At 38.9% G+C, this 22,430-nt stretch overlaps 2 protein-coding genes across 3 annotated transcripts in view; one reads left to right on the top strand and one right to left on the bottom strand.

The window, feature by feature from the left end:
* Positions 1–25: 25 nt before the first annotated feature.
* The window catches only part of mcph1 (microcephalin 1), a 33,486-nt gene continuing 11,081 nt past the window's right edge, over positions 26–22,430 (bottom strand). The window contains exons 14-15 of one of the 2 annotated variants that reach the window (XM_086181311.1): positions 1,860–2,097; positions 26–1,769 (exon numbers count right to left, since the gene is read on the bottom strand). In XM_086181311.1, the coding sequence (XP_086037437.1) occupies positions 1,717–1,769; positions 1,860–2,097 (291 nt within the window). In that variant the 3' untranslated portion in view covers positions 26–1,716. Of the gene's footprint in view, positions 1,770–1,859; positions 2,098–12,834; positions 12,921–22,430 lie in introns of those variants that run through there. The other variant, XM_086181312.1, reaches the window with a different exon arrangement.
* angpt2a (angiopoietin 2a) lies at positions 7,785–22,212 on the top strand. Its single transcript, XM_086181318.1, has 9 exons — positions 7,785–8,075; positions 12,733–12,888; positions 13,836–13,957; positions 14,099–14,337; positions 14,872–14,999; positions 15,417–15,518; positions 16,209–16,375; positions 18,071–18,201; positions 20,469–22,212. Exons 1-9 carry the CDS (start codon positions 7,791–7,793, stop codon positions 20,639–20,641), a joined length of 1,503 nt encoding a protein of 500 aa, XP_086037444.1. The 5' UTR covers positions 7,785–7,790; the 3' UTR covers positions 20,642–22,212.

The raw sequence follows: 22,430 nt of genomic DNA, 5'->3' as shown, positions 1-22,430 counted from the left end.
AGACACATTTCCCTGCAAAACGTATGTCTTTTACATTCACAAATGTAAAATGTTCCATACTTTTAAAAATGGCGGGCAGTCAGCATGATGTAGTATGTACATACACCTGGTGGTTCCAAGTCCTTAAACATGCATAATCATAAATATTTAGATCATCAATTCAAATCCCAGAAAATGTCATCAAAAATAAATTCAGGATGAAAAAGATGGAGCTCTGTTCCTTCACCAGGTGCTAATTTAGCGGGAGGTGCGGCTAAGCATGTTATCAGTGTTGTTTTCACTTGCAGCAACACTTTGATGAAATTCTTTAATGTGTAATTGGTGCGTGGCCTGATGAAGTGGCTCCTAAAAAATGTTACAGCAAAAAGCAGTGCATGTAATTTGTAGCTCATCTATTGTTTTAACGTGGGCGGCATGGCTCAGGGGTAGAGTGGCCATCCAGCAACCAAAGGGTCGCTGGTTCGATCCCCGACCCCGGTGACCATGTCAAAGTGTCCCTGAGCAAGATACTGAACCCATAATTGCTCCTGATGAGTAGGATGGCGCCTTGCATAGCAGCCTTCACCATCACTGTGTGAGTGTGTGTGAATGAAACGACACTGTAAAGCGCTTTGAGTGCCGCTAAGGTAGAAAAGCGCTATATAAAACTGAGTCCATTACCATAATGTGCTTGTCATTTCCTGAAGAAAATCCAAGTGCATTTAAGTTTATGTCTGATTATTTTTTGCATTCCAATTCTTAAAGATATATCTATATTTTCATGTATTCCGACTTTAAAGTTATAATTTTAATTGTATTCTCTCAATGTGTTATTTTTTTTCCTTTGCCCAGAAAAAAGTCACATTTGGCCTTAATCCTTTTCTGTACTATTGATTCTTTTATATACTGATGAGTCTGAGTACCAGTCGATCACAGTTTGTATCAATTTTCATCAGCCATACAATCATGGTGTTCTTTCTGCCCATTTCTCACAAATTGTTTCAAAGAGAACATCAATATTTCAAACACACTTGAATCAATCTCGGTGCGTCTCTGTTTCGAAAAAACTTAACAAACTGAAAACTAAACACAAAAATTGCACATACATTTTGGTCCAGAAGGCACCTGCAGCATGTACAGTATATTGCTGTAAATCAAAATGATTCCTTATTCTGTCAGAAACTTCAACTCAAATGTTTCATCATCACCATCTATTTAATTCTTAAAACTCAACTTTGATGGAAAATAAGACAATCCATCTCTAAAATATGGAATTTTAAAAAGTTTTATTCACAATGACATCACAAAACACAGGGTAGGTTATCTCCACGAAGTGATGAAATGGCTCTGATATTTTAAAATCACATCGCTAAAAGTGAAAACTGGCTCAACCTCATATCTTGCCGCACAAGAACATGAACACACAAAAAGGTTTCGGTTTGCCAGTTCAAGACAAAACAGGGAAGAACAAAGGATCGATATAACAATGACTATGCATTCAAAAGCGATGCAGTTTCACAGCACATTACGCCTTTAACACCCTCTAATGGTCGATCGTCCTGTGTGGTTGTTTCCATGGTAACTCGGGATTACAAGTCTTTGTAAACTGAGTATTTGAGAAGACTTATGCGCAGACTGAACAGATGATGCACCTGCTCACAGAAGCACTGTGAGGAAGAAGCTGAAGGAGTGTCACGAAAACTAAAAACCTCACAAGTGAAATATATTCAGCAGCTTTTACTCCAACACGTAGTTATCGTAGGGCAGCCGCTTCAGATGTGTAATGCTGTCTGAAAATTAAAATAACAAATGAGAAAAATATGAGTGACTTGATAAAGGGATATAACATTGAATGTAGCGATGCAGAGAATGACTCTTACCCAACACCCACTGCTCAGACAGGACCCTGCTGCCCTGGGGTTTCCTACCACTGTACCTGCCTACGCAGATCCTGGCCTGCCGCACTGTTTTGCATACTGTCCCCCCGCAGAGCTGGATCAACTCCACCAGACTCTGAGCAGGTGGCTGAGAGTGCTGGGACACAAACATGACAGGCTGGTTCTGGAACAGATCTTGCTGGTGCTCCCCGGCAGACAGGTGCCTCTGGAGACGGCAGATCTGGGCAGAGAGGCCAAATGTCTTTTAGAACCAGAGGACAGCTTAACATGCTCCTTTAAAAGGTCATTTGAAAAACTAGTTTTCCGCTTTTTCCTTCTGAGATCTAAATGTCAATTAATTTGTTTTACCGACATTTTTTGTGTGCTACACAATTCATACATACGCAATCCATAACTTGCTAAGTAAATATCTCTATATACTCATTAATTTATCAGATTTAAAAGATATCTAAATAACTTTGGGCGGCATGATGGTGCAGTGGTTAGCACAGTTTGAGCACAGGATCTTTCTGTGTGGAGTCTCCATGTTCTCCCTGTACCTGCGTGGGTTCTCTCTGGTAATCCAGCTTCCTCCCACAGTCCAAAGACATCAAGAGGGGACGAGGCTGATTGATACTCTAAATTGACCGTAGGTGTGACTGTGAGTGTGAATGGTTGTCTGTCTCTATGTGTTGGTCCTGTGATGGACTGGTGACCTGTCCAGGGTGAACCCTGCCTCTCGCCCGTTGATGCTGGGATAGGCTCCAGCCCCCCAGTGACTCTTAACAGGATAAGCGGAAGAAAATGGATGGATGGATGGATGATATATACCTCCACAATGTGTCCGTCACCATGACCATTGACCACTGAAGTGTTCCAGAGATATTGCAGCTATATTATGTGTATATTGGATGTTCTGAAGCTGAGGCAACTCCCAGTTTTTAAGAATTCTAAAAAAGGAAAATATTGCTAATATCATTATTTGTCATGATATGCTATAAATAATCCAAGACCAGTGGTAAACAGGTTCACACTCCAACATAGTGGGAGGCGCTGTTGCTCTTTAACAGTGGCTGCCGGCTCTCTACCTGCCTACACTTGCATTTTAACTATATTCAGTGTGTTAATCTGCAAAAAGAGACAAGACACTCAATAAACACTTTTTTTTTTTATATAGGGATATGACTCACAGCTTCATCATTATTTTGTTCACATTTTTGAGTGATCTCGTGTGAATAATACAAATTATTTTGGCCAGCGTAGTGAAATTAGCAGCCCTGAAGTTAATTGATTTGCATCTAATTTGCAAGCCACTGAGGTCACAAATGAATACTGAACCTGGACCAGAGGTGGCTGTTGTTGATACTGCAGGAGACGAAAAAGTTTGGTTGTACTACACATGAAAATGCAAACTCTTGCATGGCTTTTTTAATTCAGCATATCTTATTAGCATATCCAAATGAAATTCACTGAAACACACATATGTGACACAGAGACAAGTGACAAGAATGTGACACAAAGAGGCAATTTATAACTTTGGTCAGGAAAAAAAAAAGTTGGGCTGGTGGATTATGTCCCTGTCCTCGACCAGTGAACCAAAAAAAAGTTAACTTTGGCCAAAGGATTAAATGAGCCACGAGGAAAGCAAATTTGAATGGAATCATGTTAATATAGGCATTAGTGAATATGTAGCCTTTTATACTGTTCGCTGCTATTTCTTTAGATTTAAAGTTTTATGTCAGTGAGTCAAATAACTTGAGAAACCATAAGACTCCTCCGACTCGACTGCAACCTAAGTGGCAACCAGATGCACTTCATTGCCGATTCACGTGTCTGCTCAGCAGTCCACATTGTTTATAGATGAATGTCAGTTGTGTGTGAATAAAAGCATGTAAAAGTCTTTGAGGTGGGTTTTGGTGAGTGAGTGGAGCTCTGAGCTCTCAGGCCTGCTCCATATCCAGCAGGGTTCAGTTGCTAAACTGAAGGGGACAATCTGGGCTATTCTAAGTTGAATGCCAGGAAACACGCTTTAAGGCTTTTAGTCTTTTGTGAATGTTCACACAGGTTTCATTCGACATCAAGTAATCAGGGATAAGTCAGAGGGTTCAGAGACGGGCAGGTCAACATTAACCCACATTGTTCACTTTCAGAGGACTGATGAACTACGTGTGAAAACAGAATTTCGAACAGCAAGTAAAACCAGGTCATAACAATTCAATGGTGAAAAACACAATCAGAACAACATGGGCAAAATACAGGATCGATGAATATCTCTCCCACTGGATGATTTCTGATAATTACTGGCCCAATTACAATTTGCCCAGCAGGCAACATCACACGCCACACTTGTGCTGTGGTGCAGCTCTTTAGTTGCACAAACAATGCCAGGAAGAAAACTTTGATTCTGTCATGCCAGCAGTCACATTCACTCGTGTTCATGGGCAGTTTGGATTTGTGTTCATCAGTTTCATTCCTACTATAGTGAGGGCAGAGGCTCTTATCATTGTGGTCAGTGACAATGTGTGATACCCCTTTGAGGGTGGGGTTTAATAAATATGGCGTCAGTTGGTAGGTGGTGTCCCTTTTGAAAGCCATATGTAGAACCTTCATGCAAGGTTGACCTAGTGCACGTGAAAAAAAATAATGTGTGTGTGTGTGTGTGAGATGGAGTGCCATCCTGACAGCTGACTTTGCAGTCAGGCTGTCATGACAACAAGCCTGCCTCAGGATTGTGAGCATGCTCGGTGAGCATGCATGGTACCCCTTGGAACTGGGTTCAATACCTCATTACACTGAGCATACTGCTGAAACACAATATCGTCTGAAAACTAAGCTTGTGGTGTACATTTGTCTGTGTAGTATCTCCAGGTATAAACCCAATTCAGTATGGTAATTTTTTTGTTTTGTTTATGTCATCTAAATTCCACCTGGTCCACAAAGCCCAGGTGAGGAGCAGAAATACATTAATCCCAGCAACAGTGAGAAGTTCTATTGACATCACTTCAATGTCAATATCTAGCAGTACAGTTTAAACACATAAATGTGTGTGTGTGTGTGTGTGTATATATACATATACATACATGCACACACACATATACATATATAAGTATGTGTATATATACGTGTATATATACATATATATGTGTATAGATACATACAGTATATCCACATATATGCACACACACAAATATAAATGGCCCCATCATTATGTCTTGCTTGTTGATTCAGAACCACCTAAAGCCACCTCAGCTTCAGTTCTGAGCACGCTGTCCCTAGTGTCCCTCTTCCGCAGACGTTGATTCATTGCCGTCATACTATCTCTGCTGTCAGCAAAGACATGAAACGTTTCATTTCTCCAGTTCGTGTTTTTGTACTTCATGCATAATATATTTGCCTTCAGAAGGTTGCGTGAAAGGAGCTTATCTTTCCCCCTGACTGAGAGTAAAAAAAACTGTTTTCTCTGATTACATCTGCACTGCCAAATGAAGTGAAACATTCAATGACTGAAGGTCAGTGGCAATAGCATACTCAATGTAAAGAGATAAGGCTGCTTTTGTGGACACCACAATTATCATTATCAAAATGTAAAAGTGAAATTGCAAACAATTTTGTTTGTCAGACACTATAATAAAAAGCTACCTCTGATAAACCACAGCACCAACGTATTCTGTTCAAGGAGAATCATACTTCCACCCTCTGGCAACATCTCTTCAGCTTTTCTACCTGTGCATATGAATGAATTAATAAATCTTATAAACTCAGTATCATCAGATCCTCTGTGGTTGTATATGAAGCAGAGCAGCAGGAGAGCAATGCTATTTACTCCAGTCACATTCATGGGCAAAAAGCACAGTAAATGTATTTATTTATTCTTTTTCTGGATGAAACACCTCTAATGATCCCTGACACTTTTAATTTAAAAAACAGGCTGAACGTCAAAATGTGGTGTTGACGAGTGAGTCAGCTTGAACACGTGAAGTCAACCTTTTCCAAATGACGTCAAGTCCTTCCTCTGTTGTAATGTTCCTTAAATATGTTGCATTTCCCTTATACACTAACATATCATATCAGCCTACTTCCTGCAATTCTCTTTCAGTGTGTCTATCCGACTGCAGAGGGCAGCTTTAAAGCTTTCCTTTCAAAGAATGAAATATGCCCGTCCCACACTAAAATGTGGTTGGGTTAAGCTAAAATGGCTATTAAATGTACAATATGAGGTTAAACCTGTCACAAAGGCTCCAAGGTTAGTCCATCAATCAAGGATGTAATGGCAGGGGCACTGGCCGAGCGTATGTGATGAGGCACATTCCTGCATTGTGGGACAAAACATCCTCCCGGGCCTTCATACCAAGCACACCTGCACTGATCCCTATATTCTAGTAAAGACAGACAAAAGCTGATTCATCTTCTAAACTATTTCCTACTGAAATTTGCTTTTAGCCACAGGAAAAAAGGTTTTTAGGCACGCTGGACACGGAGGATTCTGACAGCATTATCAACGTGTAGATGGATAGTCCTCAGGTCAACAACAACAAAAAAAAAAACAAGCTGGAAAACATTCTAGAAAGACATCTGTATTGATAATCATTTGCACATTAAAGATCAAGCTCACTGTGAAACACGTCGTATGCATGTACTAATTAAATTAAGCAAGCCAGTGCTGACATGTTTGAAACTTAAGGAAATCCTCAAAGTTTTTCTTTCATTAAAAATCTTATTTCCTAACTTGAACTGACAAATGCAGTGAATGTTCCATTTCACAAATCCTTCCAGCAGGACCTGCAGATAAGGAGCTTGGACTCTAGTAGGGGTTAAAGGTCAAGTGTCAAACATAATTCAGTAATAAAACAAAGCAAAAAAGAAGAAAGGATCATGATAGTTGCTCAACACTGAATTAAAGGAAAAAAAATCCAAAACTTTGTGATACCTGCCATTTGCTTTTGCCAGAACAACAGTGGCAATTTTTAGTTTAGTTTTTTTTGGAAAACAAATATTATAATGTTGAAGTAAAACAGCAAGTCAAATCCGTCACGATAAACAGGTCATCATTACATTTGAAAAATAAAAACAATAAAACGCACGTCATAAAACCCCGGCACGCGCAACGATCTGGTTCACACCACAGCATAAGCGGTGACAGCTGTCCATTAATGTTAAAGTTTCTCCACTGAATAATTTATTTGCAGACAAAACAAATGTACAGAAACGTAGATATCAATTTGACTGACAGAGCTATCACGACTGCTTTTAACTTTTCTTTAGCTGTCATTGTGATGAAATCCCATGGCCCCAATAGTTGAAAATAAAGAAGAAAATAAAAGGCAAACTGTAAAAAAGTGTTTAGAATGTCATCTAGGAAATGTTTTAATCTCTCATTAGCTAGTGTGTTTGTTGAAGGACGCAAAATATTTTTCAATGGATGGAGTGGACCGTACGACTGTGACAGAGTGTGCTGAATGTGGACAGCTGCATCCTGAGTAGCCGGAGGATGAAAACACACACGTGGGAATTTTAGAGGATATAGTGGAAGATGTGTAGTTTTGTGCATCTGCCTCTTCGTGTAGTTGTGTTGAAAGGAATTCCAAATTCCCTGCTCCTCACTGGCCGCATGGAAGGGGGGAGTGGTCTCAGCTCTCAGTTTGAACTCAGTTAACTAATCGGGGAGGGGGGCCATGGGCAGCTCAAACAAGTGGCCGAAGTCTTGATGAAAGAGGAACGCATGCAGTCTGACACCGGTAACCTATAGGAATGACACACTACCTCTAGGTCCCGATGGCTTTTTCTCCTCCTACTGAGAGCTGATAAAAGGGACCCGTAGAACCTCAAGAGGACCATTTTCAGTTGGATGTAGTAGGGTAAAGACATTCAACCTTCAGAGAGAAGATTACAGGAAACCTGACAACCTCACTACTTTATTTTTAAGTTAAAAGTTAAATGAAAATGTTGCATGCTGACCTTCTAGTTTTAAGTTTCTGCCTTGGTCTGGGGACAGGATATAAGAGGAGCTCAGACTCTGTTGTGGGTAAGAGACAATATCAGATCCAGAACGGCCCGTGCAGCTACACCTTTCTGCTGCCTGAGCAGGAGAACTGCCAAACCCCGAGCAGCAGCTACAATTATCCAGTTCAAAAGGATGGACCTATAGATGACGACGAGTCGGCCCAGAGGCTGGAGCAACTGGAGATCATCATGGAGAACAATACACAGTGGCTAGTCAAGGTAAATGTGTCACACCTCAGGGTCTCGAGTACAGCAACTGAAGAGTAAAACCTTTAAGACATCAGTATTTTAGGGGCAGGAAGAAGACAAATATGCTGGCAAACTGAGGAACCTCCTCCACAGATGTCTCACATTCATTACTTTTTAATCCTCTGATCCCAACAGGGGAGATGTGTGACTTGGATGAAATGCTGACTTCCAAGCTAAACATTTAATATACTGATGCAAGTGGATATTTTTAAACCGTAGAACAAAAATCCAAACAGGGTTCAATTAAAACTACAATTTTTATTTTTAATGAGATGGACAAATTATTTGGGCTCATTCATTTATTAATCAAAAAACTCCATGGCCAACATGGATGACTCTGCTTTTCTACATTAAAATAATTTAACTAATCAAAAGGCGTGTCAGAGCCCAAACATATAATTGATAGAGAGAAAAAAAAACAACAACTAATTGTGATTAGTTTGTCTGGTATTGCAACTATTGTTCTCGTTTTCATTGCAATGGTAATAGAAAGATTTTTTGTGTGGGTTCTGTATAAAACTAAGATGTCTGTAGAATAAGACGTGTAGGCAGGACATCTATGCAGCATTCTAATAGTATTAGGTGGTTTACAAAGAATTAGCCAGACAACTATTGCATCTTCCAATTATTTGATAATTGCATTCAGCCACGGAGCAAACAAACAGGGATTACTAATGGAGCTCTGATTACATATCACATCCAGTGTTCCAAGACAGATATTTACTTTCAACAGTCTCAAGCAACATATAGCGTGAATTTCTCTCTTTAAAACAAAGCAAAAGCGTGTTTGTAAGACACTTTAATCTTTGTCATTCATTAAAACCCCTTGTATCCTTTTGCAAAGACTCAACACAGGTGTCTGCGTGAGGGATGCGCCCTCCCCTTTCAGCTTGCTGAGCCATTACTTGTGCGCCTGAAAGAGCAGACCACTTGAGCTCCCTCTTAAGAATGTGTTTAATAATGAGAGCTATACAAGACGAGCCCGACAAGAACTTCTCACAGCTTGACCACACAATTCCAGTCTCGTTAGCATAAAACAAGGTCGGATCCCTTTCACCGGAAAGCGCAGAGGGCACTCGTCTTTGATGTTCCTCCTGAACTTCACCATGATTATGTATTCAGTAACGACACACACCACACACACACACACACACACACACACACACACACACACAAACTTAAGTGTCTTTTCAGCCTATTGACAGAGTAATTGAACAAAGTCCGGCACCACATATGTCGCAGTGACATCTTTAACGTTCTTACTGACTAACATTTCAAGGATTTCTTGTTGGTTTTATGCCCAGGAGACCATAATAATGGCAAGAAAAATCACAGCCTGGGTGTGAAAACAGATGGTTAACTTTTCAGATCACAATTGTTCATTCCTATATTTAACATTGCTGTTAGCAACAGAAATGGTTCGTTGATAGAATTTTAACAACACACATTATGTTGACCAACAACCAGGTACCATGAAGGTTCTTAATATAATGCATTAGCTCTTACGCAGACTCTTAATCAAAAACAGGGAACTCTTTTTATTTTTAGCAGGCAAGGATTATAGACTGTAAGCCACACAGCAGAAATATGAAAAATTCTATTGAAGGGGCTGATATATTCCATCGTACTTGTTAACTAGATGAGAACACTTTAGAACCGCTCGCCCCCACACGTTTATGATGAAGGGTCCTTTCAGACTAACCTCACCCTGCGTGCATACAAAGGTCTGAAAAGAGTCAGGGAACTTCTTTCTCACTCGCTCTTACTTTAATTCTTGACTCAATATTGCCTCTCACCTTTCATGTGAATGACCTTGTGCAATACTATAAAAGCCTTTCAAGAGAGACCGCCACAAAATGTGCGCGGATATATTCATGAACATGAACAATATCACATCGCTCCGTGATGGCCAATGTTTCATGCTAGCATTCAATGAAGCTGGTTGAAACAAATATAAACGCTTAATCCAACAAGGATGGATAACCTTACCTTACCAATTTGTTGCGATCAAGAGAAAACAGACCTTCATACATTCACCCAGCAAGTTTTTCATAAGGTAAAGATGTTGCACAACTACCCTTAATCAGATAAAATGAGACATTTCTCTACACAAAGCAACTGTAACCTTGAAATCTCTGTGAGCAAGAAACAGTTTCTGGTTCCTGTAGTATTGACAGATTGCGTTTAAGTGGGCTTAAATTCCATGCAGCTAAACTCTCAGTGTGGAGAGCAACAACCGTACAATGGCTAAATTCAATCTCACTACTTACTTGCGTAGTCTAATGAGCTCCCAAATTAGCTTTTCAGTTTCCCTGCACTAGCATGTAATGCTGAAAACCATGTTCCTCAACCTAAACTCTATTCCATCACCTCAAGTTAATAATCAAACTAAACAATAGATGGCCATAGGAAGACGACTGTCAGCTATACTAAGGTTCAGGTATTGGAAACCTTGATGCATGAATGAAAATTCCCCGCATAACAGTGAGCTATGGTCTAAATATGTCATTGCAAAAGGGAAAAAAGATATTGGATTATAGCCATAAACAAATACCTAACATTGTTGAGCAATCTTACTCAGTTTTGTAGCAATATACTGTCAAGAATGTTAATATAAAATGCTGCAAATGGCATTCGTGTTGAGATACAAGACGTCACTGACAGGCCAATCAGCACTGATTCAGCATGGTCAAATGACTCGTAAAATGTTGACAAGGCCCAATACGTGAGATATACTGAGATACTGATGGTCACAGACTGACACCCATGGCCCTGTTGAGGAGCCTCAGGTTTTGCTTCAATTTTTATCAGTCCACAAGGGCGTGTTCACATAACACAGGTGACGTGTGATCTAAAGATTGAAAAGGTAACTACCTTTTGTTTAAAAGGTTGGGGGGACGGGGGAAGAAAGGTTCAATCTTATGCTGACCCTGAATAGAAATAAGGTGTACTGACGGAAACTAAATTCAGGTAAGTGGGACGGGCAAAGGGTTAGAAACGCTTATCAGTAGAACCCCGTACAGTCAAACAACATCACAAACTACAGCTTCTAAAATGACCGCACAGACCTCACACAGATTCAATAATAACTGAACGTCATACTTGTGATGTTATGAGTATTAATTGCTGAGCTGTTGTGTTATACTGCTTTAGCTGGCTCAATCGTGGGTGTATCTAATGAACTGGGAAGTCAGTGGAAGCATCCGCATCACGAATGAACGGATTGATGAGCGCATATTCAGTGTAAATTACTTGAGAAAATAAGACTGCGGTTTCACTTGTTATAAAAATATACGCCATGAGTGAATCTTACAAACACATTTTCTGCACAATGGGGGGGGGGGTAGTGAAAAGGACCGCAGTCAACCAACAAATCTAATTTCAGATAATCAGAGAATGTATGAACATTCAAAGCTGGATGATGACTATCAGGTAAAACAATTTGTTGTCACGCTTTTGTGTGAATGAGAAGTACACTCATTCTTCTCTGACGCCTCGGAGGCCGGCAGAGTAAACAACTGATTAGATCACTGACTGTCAATGAGACATCCTGTCAACAATTCCAGTGACTACACATTTCGGGAGTATCAAAGAACAACGGACAACCTAGAGATCAGGAAAGGAAGACAAACACAATCAGCGCTAATTGCTGCTGTTCGTATTATTTGTAAAATAATTATGCAAACTCTCATTGCAGATGACAAGAGACATACAGGTAGTTTTCAGCCCTGCACAAGTCATACTGTCATGAAGGATGTAACTCCTCACTCAACATTTCCATCCTGTTTACGAGTCGTGTGACCTGATTGCCACTCAGGAACACCGTGCCGGAAATAACTTAATGATTGGTCTCGCTCTAAATCTGGCTTTACTGTAAGGTACATAACAAATCTGGTTAAGATGAAACACGGACTTCGTCACACACAGCAGGAATACTGGCTGTGTGTCATTGTGATATTAAATAATAATTGATGTCATTTTGACTGAGTTTATTAATTCATCATCTCGCTAGAAACAACAGGTTTTATAGGCTTCTTTTCAAATATATCTGACAGGCTTTAACATGAACTAGGAATAATAGAACAAAGCTCGCTGACTTAATAATGCAAATTCAGTTTTTTTGTGTGTGTGTAGTATACAATGCATAAAAGATAATGGTACTACACATTTTTGCAAAGACATCGCAGCCAGGATATATTGGAGAAGGAAGTTAAAAGCAAACAGTTAAAATACATTTTTCTTTGTTTTGTTCGGATGTTTACTCACCTGTAAACCGCAATTTTATAGTAACAATACACTGTGTGTTGTTTATCAGAAAGTGTAAAATACACTCCACTGTCCATGACAGCATTGTGACTGCATTACAGTCAAGTGTACAATGAATACTTTGTACCCTGGAAGGACAGTTACATTTAAGGGGAAAAAGAATGGCAATAACCTATCACGGTTTTCTTCAGAAAGGTCTTTTAGTACTCAAACACAGAATCCTTGAGTTAGCATCACCATGTTAGTAAATGTACAGCTTCCGTCTGTGAAATACTGCTTAAATTCCCAAGAAAAAAAAACCCTGCAAGTGTAATGCCTAACAATATCATTATCTGAAGATGTGTTTTTATGTGTTTTGCAGCTAGAGAATTATATACAGGACAGCATGAAGCAGGACATGGTCCAAATCCAACAGACTGCTGTCCACAACCACACAGCTCAAATGATTGAAATCGGAACTAACCTGCTGAGTCAAACTGCGGAGCAAACAAGGAAACTGACCAACGTGGAAGCACAGGTGAGTCCGCTCTGCCTCTTTTTGTTCCCAGTCTGAAGAAAATAACATGCTCATGAAAACTGTGTTGTATTGTACCTTTAGTGTTCCTGTTCTTTACAGTAAAAATATCTCCAACCTCAGGGTTATCCATGTTACACTACAATAGAAGGTGTAGATTCTGGGTGTTGGAGAAAGGAAAAACAGGCATGACTGTGTCAGTTTATTATTGTGGCTACACGTCAATGACCTTATGTGAGCCAACTGTACAGCATTTCCTGTTATTAGCACACTCATATTCCCACAGAAAGAGTCTATCAGTTTGTCACAATCAGACATCCGTCTGTTCAAAGACATCAACAGCTCCATTGGAGACACACAGCTCCGATCCATGTAAACAACCTGCTTTTTGCTGAGTTCAGTTCCTCTGAACTGGGAAATTGGAGGCCAGGTCTCCAACCCCAGAATTTAGCTCAATATGTGTCAGTGGAAATGCGTGGTTTTTGAATGCTTCCCTAGCTAAGGTACGTTGGCTTTGTTGGAACACAGTTTTTCTTTCCTGTCACATTTTCCATTTTGCAAATCCCTGTTTGTTCTCTCAACAGGTGCAAAACTGAGCTGGTGTTGACCTGAACTTTATAGAAATGATGTGAAATTCAATGCAAATCCTTTTTCATTTCCCTACTTGTTTTGTGTTTGGACTTCATTTCCCAATTTGCTTCAAGCTCCATAATTTTGCTTAAAATATAAAAACACTTGCTGGGCTTGTTTTTCAATCATAATTTGCTGTTACAATGAAATCCTGTTTCTAATAGTGATTTAAATTTCATGGAACATAGTGAGCACTTCTAATGTAAGCCGTTTGACTGAACGAAGGTATGAAACATTTAAATGATAGTAAATCGTGAAAATGTACACATCAGGTCTGGACTTACTGTAGTCTTTGCTGTACTTTGTTCTTGTGTGTCTAGGTCATCACACATACAACTCGACTTGAGCGACAACTTCTTGAGAATTCTTTGTCAACCAACAAGCTGGAAAAAGAACTAATTGTCCAAATAAATGAAATAAAGAAGTTGAATGACAAAAACAGGTGAGGAGTCGCCATCACACAACAGGAACAATGTGTTCAAATCAGAAACCTTGGTGTTTTTGTAACTAAAAACTTATCTCGTAGGTCAGTAAATACTTCAAATAAGAAAACTTCAAAAGTAATTAGTCTGTTTCTCCTAAGCTTCTTGGAGAAGAAGGTGGAGGATATGGAGGAGAAGAGGCAGGTGGAACTGAAGATGCTTCAAGAAGAGAAGGAGCAGCTTCAGACTCTAATACAGAGGCAGACGGCCATCATTGGCAAGCTGGAGCAGCAGCTGCTCAAAGTCTCCTCCAACAACACACTCCTGCAGCATCAGCAACAGGAGCTTCTGGACACCGTCAACCATCTCATTCACGCTATCTCTACTGGCACAGGCCCAGGTGAGTCAGGCTGTCAGTCAAAGGAGAACTGGCGGTTCATCAACAGTACTCAAAGTACTTGAAGTGGTGATGGGTGAACACATGTGCTAAAACTCAACTGATCCAACAGCCCGGCAATGAGTTCTACAACCAATATTTTACTGTAAAAGACAAGGAATGAGCTGAGTTTTTGAGGTTGTGCAAAATTATAACATCCAAAGCAACCCAACTGGAAGTACTAGATGCCTCAGGTTCTAAACAGTAACAGCAAAAAAAAAAAAAAAAAAGCTTTTTCACAAAATGAATGATCGCTGTATTCTAGGGAGATGTTTCTGTTCAAAGCCCTTCATAAGACTGGGGAATTCAGCAGATACAACTTACTGAGAATTGAGCCAATACGGCGCTGTACTTCTATTTTACCAACTACAATATATCAGATACTGTAAAAAGCTCTAATGTGGCTTGTTTTGTCAGAATATGTGATAAAATAAGGACATCATTGAAATGCTTTTAAAAGATTGTACTCTTTGAATTCAAGATTAATTTCTTCTACAGAGACCAAAGTAGCCATGATGCAGGATACCCCTACCACATTTATGGATTGCGCTGCTATTTTCAAGTCAGGAAACATCCAAAGTGGGGTCTACACTCTCACATTACCCAATACTACACTAGAGACAAAGGTAAAGTAACACTGTTTACTGATTTTCAGCAAAAAAGTAAGATGTTCCATTTTCCTTGCTGAGTTCCCTCCACAAGTACACTGTTACCCATCCACATGCACACAACATTGTAAATGCATAAACACCCGAAGAAGTGTTCAAACAGTCTTACGTTGGAGAGCTGGGTAGTTTAAATTAAAATGTTCTCAGAGCCCCAGTAATGATGTGCATACTTGAGCTAAAACTGTGATCTCCTTAGAGACTTTTCAGGGAGTAAGACTTGGACTTCAATGTTCTATCTTTTCACTGCATCCAGCATTTATTTAAGATAAATTGGAATACGATGCCTTGGTGAAATTATAAATGAGCATGAATTGTTTACAGGACAATGATGGGAATCAATAATTAGGCAAACCCCTTTTTTCCTTTTGTTTGAAGGCTTTCTGTGACATGGAAACAGAGGGAGGTGGATGGACAATACTACAAAAACGCTTTGATGGCCATGTTGATTTTCACCGTACGTGGCAAGAGTATAAAAAGGTAAAAAGCTATCAAGAATAAATGTCCCCCCCTAAAAAAAATATAACCAAGGCCACTGGTTTTTATTTCAATGTAGAGGAAAGGTTTGGATGCGACCTTTGGCTGAGTGTGTTTTCAGGGCCAGGGTTTTTACAGAGGCAATTACTGGTATAAGAGCTATGCAAAGAAGAGGCGAACCTCAATAACTGACAAAGACCCTGATAACCATCTGTCATCCCCCCTCCCTAAAGCCAACCGACATTTTCTAACAGCAGAAAAATGTATCCATTTACGTAAGAACCAGATGTATTCACTGTGCAGATGCATTTAATATTTTTTTCATTCTGTTTACAGCTACTTTTTTCATCAAGAAAGAAATTAATGTTTAAACAAACTGCCACAAAATACACACCCTCAGGTCACTGCAAAGTAATCATTACAAAAAAAGCATAGCTTTTCTTCTCTTTCAACATAATACAAGTTCCATTAAAAAGACACTTTTTAATTAAAATCTTAAAAAGAATATTTCTTGTTTTAAGTTATTGAATTCCTAGTGCAATTAACCTTTGAATGTGAATTAATGCAAAGCCTTGTAGAGATAGATACCATCTTTGCTTTGTTAGGAAAAAAAAATAGTACACAGTAATCGCCCTCTCGCTTCAAATTTAACAAGTTTTAATTGAATTTTCTTGTATTGTGCTGTCTTTGCAGGGTTTTGGAGATGCTTCAGGTGAATTTTGGTTAGGAAATGAATTTGTATCCAGACTGACAAATCACCAATCTTATAAACTAAGGATCCATTTGAGTGACTGGGAAGGAAACTCTGGATTCTCCCAGTATGACCAGTTTTCGCTTGACAGTGAAGCACATAATTACAGGTTTGTTGCGCTAATAAAAGAAATGTTCCTTTTTTTCAATAAATGTGTTAGATATGAGCTGGCAGTTATGACTGGTTTAATTTGTACTTGCTACATTTCCAAAGCTCAAGTTATTAGGGCCAAAGAAGCCCATCAGCAAATAAAACAACTGTTTTTTTTTTAAGTCTGCTACCTTGAAATATATAACAGTCCACCTGAAGCACAGCCTTTTAAAAAAAAAAAGCCTAATAGTCATTATGAAAACACTTAACAATTCAAGGGTAACACTGAAAAGCAACAGCCCTTTTAGTGTTTTTACCAAAGTGCATTACGAAAAATAAGAAAAGAAAGAAAAAAGGCATCTCTGAAGTGTCATCTTTAGAAGCACTTCCATGAGTGAAGTGGAACAAGCAATTTCACACATACTCATCTTTAAAAAAAAAATACTTGGTTTGCTATCATACATATCATCACACATAATTCAAAACCTTGAATTCTGCTTCTTATTTGAAAAAACAAAACAAAAGAGTTTCTATGTTAAGGGAAGGGCAGCACAGTGTGGTTAGCATTACTGCCTCACAGCAAGAAGGTTCCAGGTTCAAGCCCCGGCTCCAGCACGGGGTCTTTCTGTGTGGTATTCACATGTTCTCCCTGTGCCTGTGTGGGTTCTCTACGAGTACTCCGGTAGTCCAAAGACATGCAAGAGGGGACTAGGTTAATCAGATATTCTAAATTGACTGTAGGCATGGCTGTGAGTGTGAATGGTTGTCTGTCTTATGTGTTGGCCCTGAGATGGACAGGTGACCCGTCCAGGGTGAACCCCGCCTCTCGCCTGGAGGCTGCTGGGATAGGCTCCAGCCCACCCACGACCCTTAACAGGATCACTGGTAGAAAATGAATAGATGGATGGATATTAAAGGAAACAATGAGAAATTCAGTCCGATTATCAAGCTGGAATAACAGCAGTCTTCCAGTCACTTTATACATGCACGTGAATGTATCATGTAGAATGTACAGTTATGTAACATAACCTACATGCTGACATTCATTGTATAAAAAAATAGTATAGTTATAGTTCTTCTGGATTGTATGCTTTTTGCTTTACAGGCCTGTTTACTTCCTGAAAGTGTTGTACTGGGATCAGGCCAAAGAAAATCTAATAAAACTAAGCAGCATTTGCAAAATAGGAAATGCATAGAATGTTTTGAATATCTTAACATTCTGTTTGCACCACTTGGCAATCACGCAACCTTGAGGGGTGTTTGCTTCAGTGGACCCCAAGCTGATCTCAAGAGACAGAATGGACACTTTCATTGGATTCAGACGAACAGACCTTGAAATGATCCAGTTCAACACAGTTCAATTCAATTCTAAAATATACCTTACTATGACCAATTTAGTGTAACAGTTGGTTGGTCCAGTTATTCTAACAAAGGATGAGCACAAATGAATTACATAAAGTCTTTAGAAAATGTACAAAAAAATACTATTCTAAAATATGCAGTTGTCTTTGTAAATATAACAGCCGGGAAAAAAAAAAACAACAGAAACATTAAATGAAACCATAATTGCAATTCTTAAAGCTCCCTCATGTTGCACCAAGCCATGTATCATAGATACAGCAGCTATAGCTTAGGAACAGCAAGCGCCTTTGAGGAACAGCAATTATGGACTTCCTCCGCCTCCTTCCTTCATTCTTCCTTTTGCATTCTACAGGATACACCTTAAAGACTACAGTGGAACAGCAGGCAAAGTAAGCAGCATCGGGCAGCCAGGAAGTGAATTCAGTACAAAGGATGCAGACAACGACAAATGTGTTTGCAAATGCTCACAACTGACAACAGGAGGTAAGAAACACATTTTTGTAAATAACTTTTTTTTTTGTTTTTTTTGGAAAACATACAATAATTGATCTGTGATGGACAATAATAGTGGAACAAATTTATCTCTATCCAAATTTTTCATAGAATTTCATTCAAGGGCATTTTGAGGGCTCCTGTACTTTTCTGGCCGGGTCAAAGAGCACAATTAGCTCAGAGTTAATCACTGATCAACTCATTGGGGAATTCAGCCAGTACAACGGCTGACATTAATAGCCTGGGAACAGAGCCTTTCCCTTTCTCCTCTCATAGCTTAAAGGTCCTCCTCCAGTCCATTGAAAGTGACTCTGCTGCCAGAAGTTTTCTGTACCACAGTCTGTTGAATGAGCATGAAAGCAAGAAAACCCTAACCCTATTCCTGTTTCCCATGAGGGGTCTCTCACAAGGGATTCTTTATGAGTGGGTGGCACTGACCCACAGCAAGGAGCAATACAATGTCAGCCATTAATAGTACAATTTTCAATTAATGGATTTCCTTTTTCTGCAAATGAAAAATGTTTAGAAATATTTTAAAATAGCATAGCAGACCAATAGAACACCAGCTACTAAATACCGGGGTGCAGAAGGCGACTGAGAAATCTCCATTTCCTGATGGCAAGTGTGGATAAACTTCTAGTAGGTAGCAATAAGGAAAGTGCATATTGTGGATACAGACTATGTGCATCTCTGAAATCAGCGGCACCACACAAACTTGTGCACATTTACATTAGAAGTTACGAAAGATTTTGTCATGACTAGCAGTTGTAATGGTTGTTTTAGCTAGCTGACTGAATGGACTGAAAGACAGGTAAGAAACACAGCTGGCAGACAAAACATGCAATAAACCTTGAATTACAAAACCTCAAGCCAGTAATATTTGACTTAAAGACCAAATAATATTGGTTGTTATTGGGTGGAACAAGATACGCTTTCCTCACATCCAACTTCCTTTTATGTGTAATAGATTACACATTTCTTACATTTTTGTAAGGCAGCCTAAATGAATGAAGTTTCAAATCTTTATTCAGCGGGAGATCATAGTAACTGAAGAACAATTTGGTCGCAGCCCGGTGATATAACCAATCCCATTTAATGAAGGGGTTTGGCGCTCCTAATGTGCCAGCGTTTAAACTTCTGCAAATGACAGGAACAGTGAGGGTTAGTTACAGAGGCATATCACCTCGGGTATGATTACGAACATGAGTGGACTTTTTAATGGCGCAACAGCCTGGTTCCTAAAAGAAAAACCATGGATTATCTCAAATCTCATGATGCAAAATGAGAGTCCACTGACTAAATATAGGTGAAAAAGGTGAGCCAAGGATTAAATAGATGACCATGGCTAGTTGGGAAATCAGAAAAGACATTTTCCCTAGCTAGCATTGTTTTAATTTGTAAGAAAAAATAATATTGCAGATTAGGGCTGAACTACTTTGAAAATATAAAGTATGATCATTTTTGACTACCATGATTCACATGATTAGAAATAAATATCATTCTTCTATGACTAAACAGAGATGTTTACTCTGTAGAGGTCCATTTACAGACTTGGATATCTCTGTAGCGCCATGATACTTATATACATATACATATATTTAGCCTTCAGTAAACATGCCACTTCCAGGGATTTGGATGTTGCATTAGGCCATAATGTGATATGTATTTGTTGCCCCGTTGCAATTCAAAATGTATTGTATTTGAATGAAGAAAAAACATAAAAATACACACTATCCAAAGGGTCTATGTACTACAGCACTAAGCCTTATTGAGTACATGATCCAATCAGCCAGCACATTGATGGAAAAAATAAACGGTGAAGGGGGGCCTTGGAAAAAAGGAGTGTGTCAATGTAAATGATTCTTCAACTCCAGTTTGCCACAGTAATTGGACTGTTGCTATGAAACCGACAACATGATGAGTGCTTTAAATTTGAGACAATGAGATGTTTAAGTGATGCCATGACCCTGACACAGAAGCAAAACACTAAATGTTAAAATTCGCTTCATTCAAAGCAGCATATTACCATCACTATGGTTTATAAATAAACCTGAATGCTTATTTTTTTCTTTACAACCCCATCCTTCTATGTGGCACAAAAATAGCAGTCTAGTAAACACAAAATGAAACTGCTCTGGTAAACCACACCAGCCAATTTAGGAGATCATGCTACATACAAGGCTTCACTCATCACTTGTATTCTATGCATTATGCATGAAAATAACTTTAAGGTGATAATACATGTTTTGATGTTCTAGGTTGGTGGTTTGATGCCTGTGGTCCATCCAATTTAAATGGAATGTATTACCAAGAGGGCCAAAATGCAAACCGTTTCAATGGCATCAAATGGTACTACTGGAAAGGCTCGGTCTACTCCCTGAAGGCCACCACAATGATGATCCGACCAGCAGATTTTTCCAGTTCCCGCTGAACTCTCTGAGTAAACACAGCCGGAAGGAAATTCTGCCCGAGAAACAGCATCTCACATCGAAACCAAAATAATCATTTTAAAGGGACCCAAAGCACATTAGAATATCACTTCAAAGCATTCGTGAGGTTTGAAATATGTCAACATATTTTAGGAGTTGAACCAAACAGGTTCCTATAACAGAGACTGACAACCTAATGCACACAGTACTGAAATATTTCCAATTAGTAATTATACTGGGTAAAATGTGAGCTTCATGAATAATGTAATTTATCCAATGAGTTGAGGTAAATGAAGAACCTGTTTGGCAGGGTTTCAATTATGGCTGTTTCTGTCATTGCAACAAGACAAAACTATGGTACAACATGTAAAAGAGAGGTAAAATAATTGGCTTAACTTGGTGTGGATAGGTTTCTTTGAATGCGTTACATATACATGCAGATGTAAAACCTACAATGTTTCTAATAAGATCATTTTTTTTGGGTGCAAAGACTGTACATTTGTTTTTGTTTTATTTATGTATAGATTCAGAGGATGGTATTTAATGTTATTATAATTGACAGATTTTTTTTTCTTTCTTTTTAATCCTGAATGCTAGTTCCTATGTTATTAGCATTCATAATGCACATGAACAAGAGGACTTGTTTTTACAGTGTTTTGGAGATTTTTTTTATTTTTTTTTTAATTTATGTCTTCTTCCATGTGACTCTTCTGTGGGAAATTTTCAAGTCGGAATACAAAGTAGACCGTAGAAGATATAGACCTTAATTCAATGTTAGATCTATATTTGTGTATTTTCTACAATGAACAATCTGGTGAAAAGACCAGATCACTACAAACTTTTCAACAAAACTGTGTCTTTTCATTCTTCTAATAAAAAGTTAAAATAAATGAATAAATTCCGAATGCTCCAAGATTGCATTGTTTTTGCCGCTTCCAAAGCCACTAATCATGGTTTAATGCATTTTAAGTGTTTTTTCTCAAAACTTTCAGATAAATGATTTGGGTATATCTAAGAGTTATGATCAAAGTCAAAATTCTCAATTACAGAACGTCTTTTCCATTAAAAATTAAGAAATCATCAGTTGGTACAGTTGGGGATGCCTGTTTTGGCGGGTTCAGTAAAAAAATGTATGTAATACATAAATCGCTCAGACACGATCCTGTCTATCTGTTTCTGCCAAACAAACATCCTGGTAACTTATTAGAAATGTTTCCCACGATGGAATGATAAAACAATCAGAGACATTCAAGAGACTGAACACATAGACCCTTCATGTTCCCGAAGTTCAGCTCCAAATTGTTCACACATCATTATTTTAAAAGCAAGAGCTTATTGTTAATATTAACAACTGGTGAAGGTAATGCCAAACTGTACAGAGCAGAGATACTGATCAGAGGGGAAGAGGCATAACAATGCATATGTCCAAAAAGAATAATAAAGAGGCTGTGAGGACATACAAAACATTATGTCTGTTACAATAAAAGCCACATCATCCAATATCAAGAGGAAATGTCTGGATATTTGTCTACATCGAGACCCCTGGTCTTCCTCAGCACTGGCAGGACAGGACAGTGACTCATGAATGAGTTCAGGAAGAGGCAACATCCACATCTCACACCGGATATTTCAGGAAAAACAAGCCGAATGAAAATGGATGACTTGCTATAAAAATTAGCAGGTTTTCTGACCTGTTTCTTCTGCTTTGGTTTTCCGAGCGTTTATTGGTGGAGTGGCAAAACAAGGAATTGCATAGAGGATTTATGTAGAAAAAAAAAATACTTGAAAAGT

The sequence above is a fragment of the Aulostomus chinensis genome, chromosome 16, assembly GCF_037954235.1.
Source record: "Aulostomus chinensis isolate RoL2024-O1b breed Wild chromosome 16, RoL_Achi_v1.0, whole genome shotgun sequence".
NCBI classification, from domain to species: Eukaryota; Metazoa; Chordata; class Actinopteri; order Syngnathiformes; family Aulostomidae; genus Aulostomus; species Aulostomus chinensis.
This window is presented reverse-complemented; position numbering and strand designations above follow the sequence as displayed.

Coding starts and splice junctions, on each gene's coding strand:
- angpt2a (XM_086181318.1), top strand. CDS start 7,791: ATGAAAATGTTGCATGCTGACCTTCTAGTTTTAAGTTTCTGCCTTGGT. Junction 8,076..12,732: donor ATACACAGTGGCTAGTCAAG/GTAAATGTGTCA, acceptor TGTGTTTTGCAG/CTAGAGAATTATATACAGGA. Junction 15,519..16,208: donor CGTGGCAAGAGTATAAAAAG/GTAAAAAGCTAT, acceptor CTGTCTTTGCAG/GGTTTTGGAGATGCTTCAGG.